The sequence below is a fragment of the Prenolepis imparis genome, unplaced genomic scaffold (genome assembly GCF_030444845.1).
Source record: "Prenolepis imparis isolate NDT839.2.m4 unplaced genomic scaffold, iyPreImpa1.0 SCAF_15, whole genome shotgun sequence".
Lineage (NCBI taxonomy): Eukaryota > Metazoa > Arthropoda > Insecta > Hymenoptera > Formicidae > Prenolepis > Prenolepis imparis.
The window spans coordinates 4,595,801-4,614,303 of NW_028141173.1; the positions used below are offsets into that span (position 1 = coordinate 4,595,801).

Sequence of the window (18,503 nt, forward strand, 5' to 3'; positions counted from 1 at the left end):
CTCGTATTTTAACCTCCGCTAATTTCGTACGTTATCGACAAACGTATTAATGATCGTATTAACGAATAATCGCAGTAACCTAACCTAACCTCAATAGCAATGTTCGGTTAGCGTGATTGACAGTAATTTCAAGTGCGCTGAAATTTGACATAGCGATATTCGATTTAAATTACGTTTTACAGACTCGCATAATTTTAGGATTAAGAACTAGATTTCGTAATATTTCATTTTTTTAATTCATATATTCTACTTTGTTTTTTTTTGGAGGATTTTTTTTTAAATATCTCATTTTATAATATTTCATTTTTTTAATTCATATATTCTACGTTGTTTTTTTTGGAGGGTTTTTTTTTAAATATCTAGCCTCTATTTTTGCTATATATTAGTGCTGAGGAGGATACACGTTTTTATTTTTTGATAAAACTAATTTTAATAAACGAGTATACGACATTTTTCTTCCTTGTAAAGATAATTTTTCATTGGAAAGAATAGGATGTATCAACTCTATGAGAAAAACCCAAATAAAATACTGTACGATACATACACTTTTTTCGATATAAAATTAAATAATAAAAATTGTGGAATTTTAATAAAAATATGGAGAGAAATAACAAATTAATTATAATGTGCGATATATTTTTTATACGTAGATCGTCTCGCTATTCTCGAAATTAATGCTGTTTTGAGGTAAATCCTCTTTTCAAACTCTGAAACGTGAGAAACGTTTAGCTCTTTAAACACACATACTTTATATACATATATGTATATGTATATACATGTATATACGTGATCTGACTATTATATGCACCTAACGTGGGACAATTCTATCGTGTGTTTTCCATTTTTATTTCCGACATCTACAAGATATATAGAGATCCCTTGCATTTTTAGACGTTCTCGTTTTCCGATTTCACGCTCTTCTTCGCGTATCATTCGTGTATCATCTCAGTCAGTTTTACCAGCCAGTTTTCAGCTTGGCAGAGCTTTCACTGCGGGCTTATATTCAGTTTTCGCGATAACGATATTATATATACGTCGCGTAATGCGTTTCTTAACCCACCAACGCGACGAGTTTCGTGTGCGAGAAAGATATTTATTTTGCTCCGAATATGACGGAAAATAAGACGGTTTTTTTTTATTTTATTTTTTTTCGCCAGAAAAAAATCCGGGTTTTTTCCCTAATATATATATACGCTATATACTTTTATAAAAAATACATCCTCAATTTTAGCGAAAAGAATCATTCGCGGAAAGTATTATTTATTTTTTGTAGCGTTAAAATGTTGCTAAAATATAAATATTTGAAAAATATATTGTTATTGATATTTATTTCTCGTGGAAAAAGTTGATGAAAAATATGTTTATCTTTCTTGAAAATCTCTCCAAACGAATGAAAAGTATTTCAATAAAGTACAAATTTGGCGCGTTTCTCTCGCATTGTAAACTATAGTATTATTTCGTGCTGCGTGCTTTTTGATATCGCGCGCTTGCAAAAATTGCTCCGTTATGACCGACCGTTTTTCAAAAGAATTGTAAAAAGGGAAGAGACTCCCGCCTTGTATCGCCTGGTATTATTTCACTTTCGTGTCGGCGCATTCGCTGACATGTTTCACTTAAGTGCGCCGCCGAGAGAACGAACTGTAAAAATATCATTTGGACACATATTCAGATAATAATACTCGATCACATCCATTTACTCAAATCTGCGTTCGTTCAAATGTTCGTGTAATTATTACATCTACACTGAGAGAATTTTCTTTTAGAATTTACCCTGAAAATCATGATAACCGTGAGATATGTTATGGAAAGAATTTTATGAGAATTTAGTATTCGATTGTGATTAATATTTACTTGATTAATATTTATCTCTGATTAATATTTATCACAATAAAAATAATATCTATCACAATAAAATATAAAATATATTTGGTTATAATAGATATTATTTTTATTGTAATAAATATTAATCAGAGAAATTCTCATAAAATTCTTTTCATACCATATTGTTCCACGGTTACCATGATTTTCAGGGTAAATTCTAATTGTAAGAGAAAATTATCTCTGTGTATAATTAAGGCTTGCACACGGATTTTTCGTAAAGCTTGAAATTTTAATGCATTTATTATAATATTTTAGATTTATTCTAATATATAAGGAAATTACGATATATATCTTGCAGATATTATTCTCCCAATTTATATGCTTTCTGCGTGTTAAATGGAAGAATGAAATAAAGTTGTACATTTGTTGCCTCCCCATTACTCGTGAAATCTTTCTCTAGCTTGTAATCGTATCAAACGCAATTTTTTCCCCCTTTTTACTCTGCACTCTGTTGATTAAGTGAAAATGCTCGTGCAATTTCCTTTGCATCGACATAAACAATTGATTGTTCTGGATTTGCACTACACTTCATTTCGTATTTTTTCGATAAACTTTAATTATTGAGTAGATTGAGTAAAGTATAATTAATTTCGTTTATCGAATAAAAAAAGAGATTGCATTTGATTGATCGAGCATAACATGTTAATATTGTATGCGACAATATTAATTATACGTATGACAATTTATCAATGTAACAGGCATAACAGCTTAATAATATAGAAACACCTTTAGTACACACGATACATCACACATTATATCAATATATCGAATAAGAACACATTATATCAATATATCGAATAAGAATATGAAAAGAAACTATCATGTCTGATTAAAAATACAAGAAATGTTTCTTACAAATATATATATATATATAATAATATATATTACATATATAATATATATATTATATATAATGTAATAATTATATATATGTTTTATTTGAAACTATTTGCATTTAATATTTTTACTTGACGTTTCTCCGCGATTCGATCAGTTCCATTATTTTGCAAATAGCATCGGTTATACGATACATAATCGTTTATTGTAAGCAAAGTAGCTTGCAGTGCCGATCGTTGCGCACGCACCGTCCGCGGAAATTGCCGCTCTTAAATTATTCAGCTTTTCCGCGGACGTTTGTTCGTTCGTGCTAATTAGGTAGGGAAACTCTCGCACGCGCGTTTCGCGAAGCCTCCGTGCTCTCGTTTGTGAATGCTATATTTCATCGCGTATATTTCACCGAGAATGCTCCCTTTCTCTCTCTCTTTCTTTCTCCGTGTTTCTCGACACGTCCCATTTCGAGACACTTCCTTTTTTATTCCCTCTAACGATGTACGTGCGCTTTTCTACGTCGGTCGTCAAGACGAACGACATTTGTAACGATCGGGTATCGGAGAAATATTCTAAGAAGCGTATATGTGCTTTAGTAGTAAACGTCGCAGCAAACACGACGACAGATAACGAATCTATCGTTTTTTAGAAAAATATCTTACCTAATTATATTTAAATAATTTATAAATAATATATTTATATAATATAAAATATATTTAAATAATATAGGAATTATACTATATTAATAATTTGTGTTTTCTTTAAAAATTAATTATTTCAGAATATTTTGATTATCGCACTTTCTAATCAAATTAAACTAGAACATTAGCTTTCTTAGAGTCTTAATTTTAATTTTGCATTGGTCGAGCGCTTCCGTTTGCATTATTAACCGCACTTTAAATACAATAGACGAGAATATTCGTTGCAACGCGCTACCGCCTGCAGCATACATAATTAGGGAGTCGGAATATATTTATAATTATCTATTGCGAAGTATAAATACTTTTGAAAAATGTTAATAATGTTTATAATAATGTTAATAAAGAAAAGAGTACAATTTATTATATTAAAATTTTTTTTATTACATTAAAATTTATTTAATTTATTTAGTTAATTTATTTTCATCAAAATATGTTTGCATAAATATATCAGTTGATAAAAAATATACTTAGAAAAAGTATTTGCATCGAATCAGGTAAATTATGTACCTATAAGATACTCGAAAACTTTGAAACGCTTTTGAAGCAAATAAATAAATAAAATGATTCGATCTTATATACACAAGTTAGTCTTATATTACACAATTTCATCGATAAATGAAACCGGTGATTGGACGACGAATGCAACAAAATAAGAAATATATTATTACGAAACGAAGCGCGTTAAAATTTACTAAGAGCCATTTATGCAGAAATACGTGCTAATGAGATGTCGTAAAGGAAAAAAAAAACGTTAAAGAAATGGAAAAAAGTATTACGACAACTGCAATGTCATTCATTATCACCGTATGACAATGCGGCGATAAAGAGACAAGATATGAAAATCAATTGTTTTGCAGTTTCTGCCGCATGATAATCGAGCATACAGTGCACAGTAAAAAATATATTATAATACAAACGTGTCTGACAACATGACATTTTAATTATACGGCGCAATTATTTAAAATCTAAGAATACACATATATTCATTTACTCTTCTTTATAATTTTTTCAGTAGACTAGATAAATTAGGACTTGAACGTAACTTTTATTACTAGACTGATAAAGTCTTGGTTTCTTAGCTTCTATCGTCTTTAATATTTTAATTTTTTTTTATATTTAATCGTATTTAATTTTTTATGAAACATTATATATTTTATTAAGTATTAATTTTATTACTGCTTTTTATATATTTTAAATTAATTGTTGAATATTTTTCACTGAAATTATTATGAATAGTTAATGACTTACGTAACGCACGATAATCAGAATTTTTCCAGTATTTCTCTATATCATTATAAATGGAATCCTACGGCGTGAAATGCATTTAAGGAGAGCTTTTGCTCGAACGAGGATGTATATATATGTTTCGCGATATTCCGCGTATATGCTGCACCAATATACATATATATATATATTGCACGACAAGTTAGTTGCGGTAAATTATATGCACAACGTCGTTATAAAATGCGTATTGCGAACGCGGGACTCTGCTGCCTCAGCTAGAAATTATTACGCCGGAGCGAGAGATTAAGGCATTACGGGCGTTCCTTGGCCGGCAAATACCTGAGCGAACGAGCATATTCAACTGCGATATAAAATAATATAATATATTAAAAGGGAAGAACGTTAAAACGCGATAATGTCGCTTCATTACGAGAAACGTCGTACGATTATCGCGAGACTGATTCGCTGATTCGCGCGTTCCCGTTAATGTCATTTAAATGTGCTGCTTAATGTTGGCCGCGTCGAGTTAATCGCATTGCGTTTACCAGTCTTCATTTTTTAAGAGCATTATACCTCCCCGATCGCGAGATTACGATATTGTCATCTTTCCGTTCAACATTTAACGTCTTATCATTATTCAGATGTTTTTTAATGTGACTCTTTATTTTATTTCACATATTTTATTAGATAATATATCAAAATCTGTAGCTTATAGTGCATTAGTTTTGGATGCAATAAATCACGCTAGATTAAATCTTATCCGTTAATTAATTAATTTATTTGAATGTGTGTGAAAACACCTTAAATCTTAATCTGTTCACAGATTTTGACTCTATGTTATATTCAACATACAAATGCGATAAGTTATGTATCTTGCAAATCCAACACTGTTTATGTATGATAATACAAATTACCATGCATACGCCTTTTCGTTAATTTGCATCAAATGACGACCTTTAATGTGCACTAGTGCGCACTACTTCATCCAACTCGCATCCGAATTCGCAATAAGCTATCTATTCTGTCGGGCTCCAACGTTTTCATCCCATCTGTCAAATCGCGAATATATAAGAGAGAGAACCGGATTATATTATATAATAACTGATTTCATTTCTGCTCATCTTGCATTGAAATTTTGCAATATTATTTGTACGGGTAAAAATTATTATATTAATATGTTTAAAGCAGTTTATGAAACGAAACTTAATGAGACATCGCGTATTAGTGATACGTTTGTTAAAGCATCTTGTGTGGCACGACGATAAAACGAACTGAAACGCGTTAATGGACGTTCGCTGTTCGTTCACGAAAGCTAGATAAAATTCTAAACATTCGGAACATCTAGTACCGTAATGCCTTTATCCTTCGTCGACGCGTTCTTAACATATGCGCGCAATGTGTGTTCCGCGAAGGGTTGATAACATGCCACCTGGCACACGTTATTATATCTCTATAATTCGTAATTAAAGTGTTATGTCAATGAGTTCGTCTCCGAAATCTCCTCCATCGCTTTATATCTGTGGAGAAAAATTGTTTGACTCTTTTAAAATAATTCGCGACGTATATAATAATCAAAAATATATTTGCAATACATATATTATTTTTTTAAATAATTGGTGACGTATATAATGATCGAAAATATTTTTGATTATTATATATCACGAATTATTTTGAAGAAGACAATTTTTCTTTATATATTTATTGTAAAAATATTTTTGATTATTATAATACGTCACGAATTATTCTGTGTAAAAGAATAACAAAAATTTTCTCCATATGTATATTACATGTACTTATTTGAGTTCTATCTGACAGCGTAATAATGTTTCTTCAATCTAGATTCACGTATCTTTTTCATTGTACAAATTAACAAAATATTGGATTTTGTAAATTTATTTCCATACATAAGCCATTATATTATATCGTCATATCGTTGCATACTTTATTTTAATAGCGAGTGTATATTATAGTACGTCATTGCGTATAAAATAATTTCATGCTTTCGAATATATATACGATATTAATATCGATATTAATATTGATGAAAGTAATGACAATATAAATTTTATTACGAATGTGCACATGCAACGATTGAATTACGTTTATGTCAATCTGTAATTATCGGGAGATATATAACATAAAGCAATTATATACGTACGATCCGGAAATAATACAGGCGCATACATATAATACATACATACGTTCGATCTCGTTTGAAACGTTTTCATAACATGATATCTCGTGACGACACATATGAAAAGTACGCTTTAACGATGTATGATACGACGAGTTGAACACACGAACGTTTAGTTTTTAGAACGAAATCCGCTTATGAATAATGTATGCAGGGGCATGCATCCCTCGCACAAGTGTAATTTGCACACGCAGTCTTTACTTCATTTCTTTTTATCTGCAATCGTAGAACGTATAGAACGGAAGCGCGGCACGCAATTTAGTAGTGATAAGTATAATCGATAATACAAAGCTAGAATATTAAATGCAGTTCTCGAACGTGAATACGCAAGAATTGAGACGCGTAAGTAAGAAAAAAGAAAAATCTTGTTAGTAAATTCGTTTTTACAACGGTATTTAAGCTTAAAGCCTTAGAGGGAATTTTCGCGATTTGAATGCAATATCGAAGAAATTACTTGTAAGCCGAATTATCAGAACACAATAAATTATATATGAAATTAATTTGCTAATTCTTGCAAAAAATTAGCAAATTCTATATATGTATAATTTATTGTGTTCTGATAATTTGGCTTACATAACATAATTTAATATATGTACCTTTCAATAACGTGTTTCTCCTACTTAATGACAGTATACATTTCGCGCGCGCGAGTCCCGATTATGTGTCTCAATGTGTTCTAAATAATGCAATTCTCGACGGAACAGTTACCTCGTGAGCTCTTCGGCTACCGCGAAGACTAAGCCTGTGACTCCATTCTCGTTTCGGGAAATCCATGCCGTATTTTCTCCCGTGTCACCAGGTCTTCTGCCTCCAGACGCTGGAAAGCCCTCCGGGGCAACAATGGACCACTTTCTGTTACTTCATGTTTCTCCTGTGCAAAAAGAAAATTTGCCATAGCAAGATTCTTTTTTTCTCTCTCTTCCTCCTCCTCATCTCTCTCTCTCTCTCTTTCTCTCTCGTTGTCATGTTTTTTTTTGTGATCGCTTCGACTAATTACAGTGAGTGCTTCGATCATGTCGTAAATTAATTAATTAATACTCGATGCGCACAACTTAACGTTCAAGGTAACGTCGTTAATATATAATGATTCGCGTATACTATCGCGAAAGAGCTTTCGGATATATACCGTGTCTCGTTAAGTTTTAAGTAGCGCGGTACAAAGTTGCCGCGATGTAATATATTCGCATATCTGTGCATTTCGCATTTTCTTTGTAAGTATACTATAGTTTTGTATCTGATGATGAAAAAGTTATGAAAGCGCACCTAAAAATAGAATGTTTTCAAGTGTGATTGCAATAATGCGAGATGCAATATGCGCGAGACGCTAAAGCCATTTCCATCAAGTCTTTTAACATTTCTGGAGTAACATTATATTTTATTACCGCAAATCTGCTTTGCGAATTTATTCGATATGATACGCGTTTTTTTTTTTCAACGTTGTATTTCTTTCTAAAAACTACGATACTGACGATATTTCTAAAGATTTTCTGAAATATTTGTGTAATCTCTCTATATATTTCTTTCTAGACTGTTGAAAATAGATAATTTAAAAAGATTGCTGAATAAAATTGCTCGAAAAGAAATAATTAAAAATTTGATAAATAATCGATAAATCTCTTAAATCCGAATCTCTCTGAAAATAGTTCATTCAAGCAATCATATTTCGCGATAATAATCCAATTTTTCCCCCGTGAACGATATAATTGTCACGTATATAGTCTCGCAAGGACCGTCTAATTTTCTGCAGACAACATAATCATCACACAGAGAAAAGACTGACCATCCTGGGGGACACGTGTCGTTTCTCGCACCATGGGACTCGCATTCCTCGGAGAGAAATTTCACTCGTTGTAACTAGAGTTCACAATACCCGTATCGCGTGTCTAGACAAATAATTTTCAGGCTTTTCTACTCCTTATGTTCACGTCTAAGGGAGAAATCCAAGCTGTGCACACGATAGAGAAAGAGAAAGAGAAGAAGAGAAATTGTTTCGTCCGATATAATAATTCTTCGATATTTTTATTCGCAATATCACGCGATGAGTACAGATCTATAAATGCAATTATTATAGTAGTAAACTTTTATTTCTTCTCTCTTTATATCTAACAACAGATATATTTTCTGAAATTACGATCTTTGGAAATACCATATAAGTGTTTCTTTTATCAAATATAATAATAAACATTTTGCATTTAGTTCTTTTTCTCAAAAATCGATGATAAATAAATCGAGTAATCAGTCGTAAACGATATCTAAAAAATCGTGCATGGACGATAAAAATTCTTTTATGATCGCGTACTTATCTATCTGTAAAAATTTTTTACACATGTCGATATTATAGCAGAATCGCCAATCGCCGCTCTTATGTTGCGTACATAAGAATAATACGTGTGCGATAATATTTGCCTTTATATTATTTCTAACGACAAATTTATTCGCGCCGTGACGCATCTATCGATACCGTGTTAATTTCCGCAGCTTGAAATTCATAACGTCGCACTTTCGCGACCGGTGAATTAGCCGCAACAAATATAATTATTCCGACTGTCGTCGTGTACCGTGTACCGGAAACTTCGGGAGAGATTGATTATTATGGGATGCGCGTAATATTGTGATACTAGCAAAGCAATTATTAATATACTGGCGACACAGCCTGCATGTGTATTATATTATAGCGAGCTTGTGCCGAAGTGCAAGAGCTACCTATCCGAGATCGATAGGCGAAAGTAATTTGCCACGCGGCTCTCGAAATTGCAGATATATCTCTCTCTTTGTGTCGGATATAATTTTTCCCTGATTACTTCATTATTTATTTACCTTCCTATTCTTCAAAAAATTCGGAAAATTAACAGATTTTGCTCCGAAATCTGTTTATAGCAATTTTTATTTAAAAATATATAACGAACGCTCTTTACAAAAAAGATGTCACGTATATACATATATATAATCTCGGAATCTGCTTTATTCAATACAATTTTTTTTTGTTATTCTTTTTCGATTTTATATTCCACTAATTTTGCGTTGCATTTAATTTGAATTAAAAATCGGGCAATTTTTTTTGTCGCGACAAGAGATATTGTTGAATCTTCTATCGTAACGATTATCGTCGATTTTCGAATTATTTTTATTTCCATGCGACTCGTCGATCCCGAAGGGAGTTAACGGACGGTTGTCGCTTAATCGGAAAAGGAAAGGCTGGCGAGAGTTCAGTACTAAATTCCATTAAAGTTTTCATTACTTTAGAACTTGCGACGGGGATGAAAAGTACGTCTCTCATCGCGGGAATAACAGTAGATACGCGTTATAAAGTATTTAATGACTCGATATACTCGTTCCCCTCCTCTATCTCGATGAAAACGGTATTTGATCGAAAGTGTCAAAGGTAATCGCAAAAATGTTGTATAGCACAAAAAGCGGCATTCAATTAAAAAGTAATTAAGAGATTACATGAACAATTCCACGGGCCGACGATCGATCTGCGCGAATTAGTAGATATGTATTTCGATGTATTCGAATATTTCGAATTTATTCGATTACTTGAAAATTACAATCGCTTTCCAATATATTTATATCTCTTTTATATTGCTCAACCTAGATATAAGTTTCGGAGATATATCTCGCTCTCTGTATATCGAATTGAAAAAAAAAGTTAACGAACGAAAAACGATGACATTAGATATGATGGCAAATGTGTCAAGCTCAAACGCAAAACCAAGTAGGATGCTGAAGAGTTTCATCGTCAATTAGCATAGTATACACACAGTTGGAAAATTTGTGTTTTCTTGTTAGAAACGGTCCCCGTTAAAATTTTTGTGTTAAATATTTAACACATTCATGTGTTAAATTAACATATTGCTGTTGTGTTAATTGAACTAAAATGTTAAATTATTAAAATAACTGAAAATAAGTGTAAAAATAACACAATGTGTATTTACTTTTAATTTTACATAATAAATATGTTCGATATTATTAGTGACAAGATTTATCTGTTAAAATTTACAGAAAAAATGTTAATTTTACTTTATAATATAAGTGGGAATGATAAAATGTAAAATTAATAATTTTTTTAGTTAATTTTTACATTAAAACTATGTTAATTTAACACAAAATTTATTTCAAGTTTACTTGAAGTTTGCATTTATTTTATGTTAAAATATTAACACAATATTCGTGTCATCATTTAACATATCCGTATTATGTTAAATTAACACAAAAATTTCTGTGGACCGTTTGGGACATGTGATATTTGTTAAATTTAACACAAATTTTTCAACTGTGCAGACTCGCTAATCACATTCACGAAGATACACGAAAACTACAAACGCGCAGTAAAGCGTTGATGGTCTTACAAAAGAACAATTCATCTCGCGATAACTGCTTCGTTTATCCTATCTGGAATAACAGTTGTTCAAACATTGTTTTTATCAATTCGAGAATCCGACGAAAAAAAAAAAGAATAAAAAAATATAACGTACAACTTTTGCAGCGTGTAAGTTAAATCAGATGTAACTTTGTGAATCGTGATATTTAGAACAGGTTTTGCATTAATTTGATTCTATTATTCATATATTGCTATGATAAATTATAACACTTTATTAAATATTTGGACTTCAAACACACAGAGACAGAATATTTCGCTAAAAGATATCAAATAAAATTAACTTAAATTATATACGGTTCAATTTCAAAAATAAAATATTTCAAAAACATTTTTTTTTTCTTTAAAAATAATTTATAATTGATTCACTGAATTATTAATGATGAAAGTAATTCAAAAATAAAATGCACCTCTTAATGCACCCTCTGTAAAATTCAACAAACATTCAATTAAACCGTACCTTGTCACGTGTTTAATTGTTACATTCTCATTTTCCGAGGACACGCTTCGCGGCTTACGACTACGTCTCTTCGCAAAAATTTAATTTCCTGGCAACCGGGAAAATCGAATTTTGCCCGCACGGCAATATCGCGAACGCAGTCGGTTGTATACACACAGGAAACGAAATACCAAACAATGTTGGTAATCGAAAGTTTTCGTGTGTCGTGCGAAATTCGACGCCGGAGAGAGAAAAAGAGAGAGACCCAGCGATCTGTGTCGGAAATAGGTCCACGATGCGCGCCGCCAACTTCCGCCTGTCACGTGTATATTATGTCACTCTCTCCCTGTCCTGTCGTCGAGTTCTGTCACTTCTTTCGAAGCGGGATATCGAGCTGTTCGGGCCGAAAATCTGAAATATCTCCCGGACGCCCAACTGCGCATTTTTTGAAATGCCCTAAATTGCGTTACAAATTAATTTTTCGCGAACATTCCTATTGTATTTTAATTTAAATCGTTAAACACGGTTTGTGACGGCGGCATTAAATTTTATCCCACAGTCCCTTATACATATATGTACATATCAAATTTCAGCGAAATCCCCTTTAAAGGGCGAAACGATATATTATTTACCTTTCGTACGCCGCGTGTCGAGTGTAAATTAATTAAAATTAATTGTAATATATCATAAACACGCTGCTGCTGCTGCTTTAATCAGCCGGGTTTATTTTAACGCATCGCGCGATGCAACTATTTACATGCCTCGTCTTCGTTGCCAATTACATTACTGCTAACCAAGTTCCGGTGTGTTGGATGGAAAAGCAGACAATTGGGGATTGAACGCGAAACTCCATCTTGGTCATTTTCGCCATCTATAATTGCTTGCACGAGGGAATGATTTAACGTCCCGTTTCACTGCTACCCTCTCGACTTGCTCGGGTATTTGTTCTCGTAACATTCTCGAGATGAGTTAGTTCGTACACGGTTAAAATCTTGGTTTCGATTGCATTGATTCGAGTGCCACCGACAAAGCGACTCTTGATCTCGGAAATGCAGTTTTAATCACCGTCCCTAATTAAATCAACACCGGTTTGCTATTACAAGCGGGTGCTGCAAGTTGTAAGATAATAATACGGGCGGAGAATAGAAGTTTCTCCCGCGTTCCCGATAAATTCGAGCGCCGACAAGTTCGCGCACCTGTATTATTATTATTATACGTATCATACCTGTTATTATTATTGCGTATATACATAATATATTTTCTTGAAATTTACCACACTAACTTTTAAATCTTGTACGAAACAGTTCATGTGCATAATTATTATAAATACGAGCAGTTGATTTTCTCTCCAAGTTTCTCCCTCTTGAATAATCAAACTTTAATTGTAAAATATCAGCGATGGCGCGTCTGGAATCTTGAAATTAATTATTGTTCTCTTGACACACCACATAATTTCTTGCAATAACTTAATACGTAGTTCAGCAATCTAATTAAATTTTAATCGGAGAAAGTTTAGAGTATGCCATTAATAGAATGTAATAAAAAAATAAAACACATTTATTATTAATCAAGATCAACGGCAATCTGTCATAAAGTATAATATTTTATTCTACATTAAATTTTCTTATACTACTCGATTAGCGGGATTAACAAATTTCGTATCTTATAAATCTTGCAAATATTACCCATGCATATATGACAATCAAATATGATTGACGAATAAAATGAAAAATATTCTATTCTTTTTTAATCAGTTTTTATAACACATCAAACGTCATCGCATCGTTACCGACAAAGTCTCGCTCTCTTTCGTAAAGTAACAATTGCTTATAAATTATGCAGCAACGCATCGTACTTTGTATCGACTTTTCGATCGGGTACGCTTCCGTAATTATTAACGCAAGTGTCGATATGGATCATCATTTTTCCCGATATACAACCTTCGCGAGTTCGTCAGTAGTACAGTCAGGTCTTGATCGGACAACATGGCGATTTAAACGCGATGGCGAGAGAAAAGAAATATTACGCAGAATCGATTGCGAAAGAGCGATGTGAAAAATGTTCTTTTTAAAGAAAGATGTAAAAAAATATCAAATTCACGCGAATATTGAGACGTTATTAAATTTGGCCTAAGAATACCATGATATCTCTCTCTTGATTTATCTAAAATCTAATAAATACAGAAAAAAATGACATATTGATATTATTATATACATATATGTGTTATCGTCGAAAGCGACAAATTAATAAAAATTTTATATTGCAAGCGATCGTCGAAATATCATTCTCTCCCTTTTTGTGCGCGGAAAAAATAATTGCATCGGCCTGTATTTTGTTTCGAAGGAAAAATGAAACGCGCACTCCAATTTTATCGATATAGCGGAATTTTTCACTTGACACGTCGTGCCACGCCGTGAATGTCACTCGATACATGAAATTCCAACACACTACCGTTATAATATAATACGTGAAAATACCATTAATATTATAATATTTGAGTTAAGAAAAAGAATCGTGCAAAAAGATTTATTGTACAAGGGTAATTCGATGAAAAAAGTGACGTAGATCGACGATCTTTCTGCTTTGTAAGAAAATAAATTAATGTTCACATATATATACTTCTATATGTGTTTCATTATATATTCTATTCATATTTTAAACAAAGCAAACAGAAGACCATTTAATTGGGCATTGTGAATTGCTAATTATTTCGTCACTTTAACGAAACAACGTGCATATGTCGGCGAAAGTTATAATAACATTCTATTGACAAAGCGTAATTCTCTCGATTTCATCGTTTACTATTCGACATATAAAAATAGCACCAATTTTGTCGGGGTTACACATGTCTGTAACGAGAGAGAATCCACCGGATTCGCCGCAAACATTAATTAATCGTTGTTTTGCCCACTCGATTGAATATCGAAGTAGCGAGATGTAATTAAAATTATCATTATCTTCTGTCGTGAAAGGGAAAAAAGAGATAGATGAATATAAATGCATATATATGTATCTTGCTTTATGTTAATTTCACGATAAGCTTGGATTGTGTGCGACGGGAGATAGGTATAAAGGATATTTTTGCGCGCCGATTTCTTCGGAAATTTCGTTCGATAAATTTACATAGCGTGTGTTGTATACAGTGCATTCCGCTGTTACTAAACAGGGCGTAAAACGTTAGCATTAAGTAACTTCGCGATCGAAAACGCGATAACGGCTTGAAGCTGGCTCGTTAATCTTCCTTAGAGCGGACAACCTTATCGCGTATCGACTTCCGCGTTTAAAGAATAGTCACGTCTACCTAAACGAGGGAGAGAAGTATGCGAGGGGCAACATTCGCGCTATTTGACAGCCCTCGAGATTCTACGAGATGCTAACCGCATACTTTATCGTCTGATTTCAGCATCGAAAGTAGGTCCGTCAAATCTTGTGCTTATTTTATCATGACATGATATTCTATCTCTATTTTCAGTCAAATGTATTTATCGTGTTTTAAATAATTTTCCTTAAAATTATTGCAATTAATGTCTTTTAATTATATTTAAATATAAATATATATATATTATATATACATTTATATTATAAAATAATATATATAATATTATATATGTAGAATATTCTATTAATTTTTTAATCAAATATACCTGTCGTGTTTTAAATAATTTTTCTAAAAATATTATTACAATTAATGCCTTTTAATAATTATATAAATATATTAATATATATTTAAGTTTAAATATATATTATATACTATATATAAATATATATAATATACTATATAAATATATATATATATACTTTCTTTATTTCTTTAAAACATCTCGAGATGAGTTTTTCTTTCTTTTATATTGATTTTTTCTCCTTTATCGAGATTAGGCATCCCGGATTGAATCTTTTTCTGCACTGATTTTAGCTCCTTTCTTATCCCTTGTCGAAGAAATTAATTTTCTACGAGTTTCGAGAAGGGAGAAGAATGGTTCCCGTGTTCTATCACCCTTTGGATTCGTTCAATAAAACACAATCTCGGAGGCAAACACGAATCGAAATGGGAAAATTGCGCGTGTTGTGCCATCCTGCGCCTTATCGCGTTTCGCCGCGTCGGGGTGAAACTCTCGATCGAATCCTTCGTATATATATATGTATACATATATATATATATATATATATATATATATATATATCGGTAAACAAGTAAACAGAGCATGTGGCGGCGTAATAATTTCCTTATCTCCGATCGTCGTGTAATCGTTCTCGCGTGACTCGCATGAATCGCTTAATCCAATTCCGTTTCTTAGGTCTGTACGTACGCACGAGCGAGCCCGACGGCGCTCTTCCGTTTCTAGGCGAATCTTTCTTCGTTGCAGCGCGATATAATGTATAATGCATGAGAGAGGCGAACGACTTGGGCCGAAAATAGTAGTGAGGCTCGTTTGAGGCTATAATAATAATAACGCAAGAACCCAGAGACATACGAGGTCTATTATTGCGAATAAATCGAAATTACCAGCTACACACAGCCAATTTTGTACGCTCAATTAATCTGAAACTTTTCATTAAACTGTAAATAAAATATTTACCTTGTTCAAAACAAAATATCGGTAATTTTTATTTCGTCGAATTATTAAGCCATTGAGGCAAGAATTTAATTTTCAAATAATTTGCGTCGCATGAATTTTTGTGTCGCGTGAAATTTTTGAGCTTTGAAAGGTTACACTGAATTATACTGAATATACAACTTGGATAGTTGAAATACTTTGACATAAATATTATATATACATATAATGCATCAAGTTAAAATAGTTTCCTATTAATTGGCTTCTCTCCTATCGTGTTATGCGAAATTTGATATACTAACGACGGAGGCTAAATTATACTTTGATCGCATTAATTGTGTCAAACTAAATAGAAAATTATGCGAGAGAACGAATGACATTGTTGCACATATCAATCTCCGATTGTCTCGTCGCGCGACGCGATTGCAAATGCGATTGCGATTCGGCCTTCCGTGACGATTAATTAATTATTATGTAGAGATCGGACTTTAATTAGCACTGCACAATGCTACAATCAAGTGCGCGCATAAACGCGGCACGTAATATTCGTGTACAGTAACGTAATACTAGTCCAATAAATTAAACGCGTCATAAAACTGATGATGCCGATGTTCGACGCATCATAAAATTTTGCCTGCCAGTCATGCATTCTATTGCATTTTCTCGTCAAATTTATTTACCGTAACAATATTTTTTCGATGCATATATTTATTTATAGCGACCACCGTCAAGTTTATATTACAAAAGTGCGTCACGCAGCCGCGGTAAACATTGTATTTATATAGATTTATTACACTGCATGTGTTTATCTTCCATCACTCTCTCTCTCTCTAAATATTATTTACTTTTGTTCGGCTGACTGCTGCTTTTTTTATATTTTCTTATTTAATTAAAAAATTTCTCTTTGTACGCAAATACTTCGTAATAAAGTTAAAACTGTGTTCGCGCAGGAATTTATATAAATTTAATTTTTATATTAAATCACAGAACAGTTTCTCGATTACCTAGAAATTTTAAATTTTTAAAGCAGCATTTATATTTTTATAAATGAAGTTTTTATTCGTGTAAGATTATATTTATAAAATTTTTTCTAAACTTGAATACAGGAGTTTACAGACTGTAACAAATATTTATGGCATTTAATAATGTTAACGAGATTCATCATAGAATATTCTATGAATCCAATAATGACATTCGTCTCAATAATGATGCCTTAAATTAAATTATCAGGGGGATGACTTTGTAAAAACGCGGTTTATATTTTACAATATGTTTATTTTATATTCATTTCTTTCCATAAATTATATATTTAATTATTTGCAACAATGCACTCAGCAAATTTTTGACAAATGCACAAATAAATATATTATTATATATAAATATTTTTTCCATTCTTTTCTCTCGCACATTTTATTCGCCTGACATCGCGATCAAATAAGGACATTTTTATAACTAAAAAGCGTAATTTTTCATGTAAAATTAATACATGATATATAGGATATCAAAAATGAAAGGATTAAAAGTAGGATAACTCGATTGCGATTCAAATGTCATTTAAGGAACATTTATAGAATTCTCTAATGGCGAAACACACACATATATATCCTCGGTCAACGACCTTGTCCGCATTTTAATCACCTTGTCTTGACCTCTCGATTTCACCATCGATCGCAAAACAGAAAAAAAAAGTACCATCGAAGTGACGAATAGGTCGACGGCCCCCCATTAAAGCCTATTGCGGGTCGAAACGACCTTCTTTTTTTTTCGTTCTTCTTTTTCTTCGAAATCGCCACGCGGAACTGGAGTCGAGAGAACTGATATCCGAGCGAGCAATCAGCCGAAACGAGAGCGATTTCTGCTGCCGGGTTTTGCGCGTGATTCTGATTTATCGGCAAACAAATCACGTCGATGCACGCTGCAATTACAACATGGGTGGTGCAACACGGTTGAAAATTTTTGCAAGCCGCCCCGGGGTTGGTCGAAACTCGTAGTAGTAGCGAATGCGGGGATTAAAATAGCGTCGCGTGAGCAACTCGGCGTCGGAAAGACGGCGTGCCCGGGTTCAGTTTCAGTTAATTCTACATAGATAATTCGTCTGTTGCATGTCTCGAGTATAGCACACACCTGCATGCTGCACCCGTTATATAAGCTGCAAATTTTGATTGCAGCTTATTATTATTATTATTATATATTTGAATCGCTAGGTAGAATGATGCTTGGTTCATTTAACTAGGAAAGACTAGAAGAGGCCTTTTGCGAAAAGAGATTTTTCTCGTTGAGAATTATTAATCGATTCGGAGTCTCT

The 18,503-nt window shown here is 32.6% G+C and overlaps 2 protein-coding genes across 9 annotated transcripts in view; one reads left to right on the forward strand and one right to left on the reverse strand.

Moving 5' to 3' along the window:
• LOC145946138 (uncharacterized) overlaps positions 1 to 18,503 on the forward strand; it is a 165,467-nt gene that overhangs the window by 107,911 nt on the left and 39,053 nt on the right. The gene's annotated exons all lie outside the window — the stretch shown is intronic.
• The window catches only part of LOC145946134 (adenylate cyclase type 6), a 97,613-nt gene that overhangs the window by 68,627 nt on the left and 10,483 nt on the right, over positions 1 to 18,503 (reverse strand). For all 3 annotated transcript variants that reach the window (XM_083055594.1, XM_083055593.1, XM_083055595.1), the window contains exon 2: positions 7,537 to 7,699. In XM_083055594.1, the coding sequence (XP_082911720.1) occupies positions 7,537 to 7,602 (66 nt within the window). In that variant the 5' untranslated portion in view covers positions 7,603 to 7,699. The remainder of the gene's footprint in view (positions 1 to 7,536; positions 7,700 to 18,503) is intronic.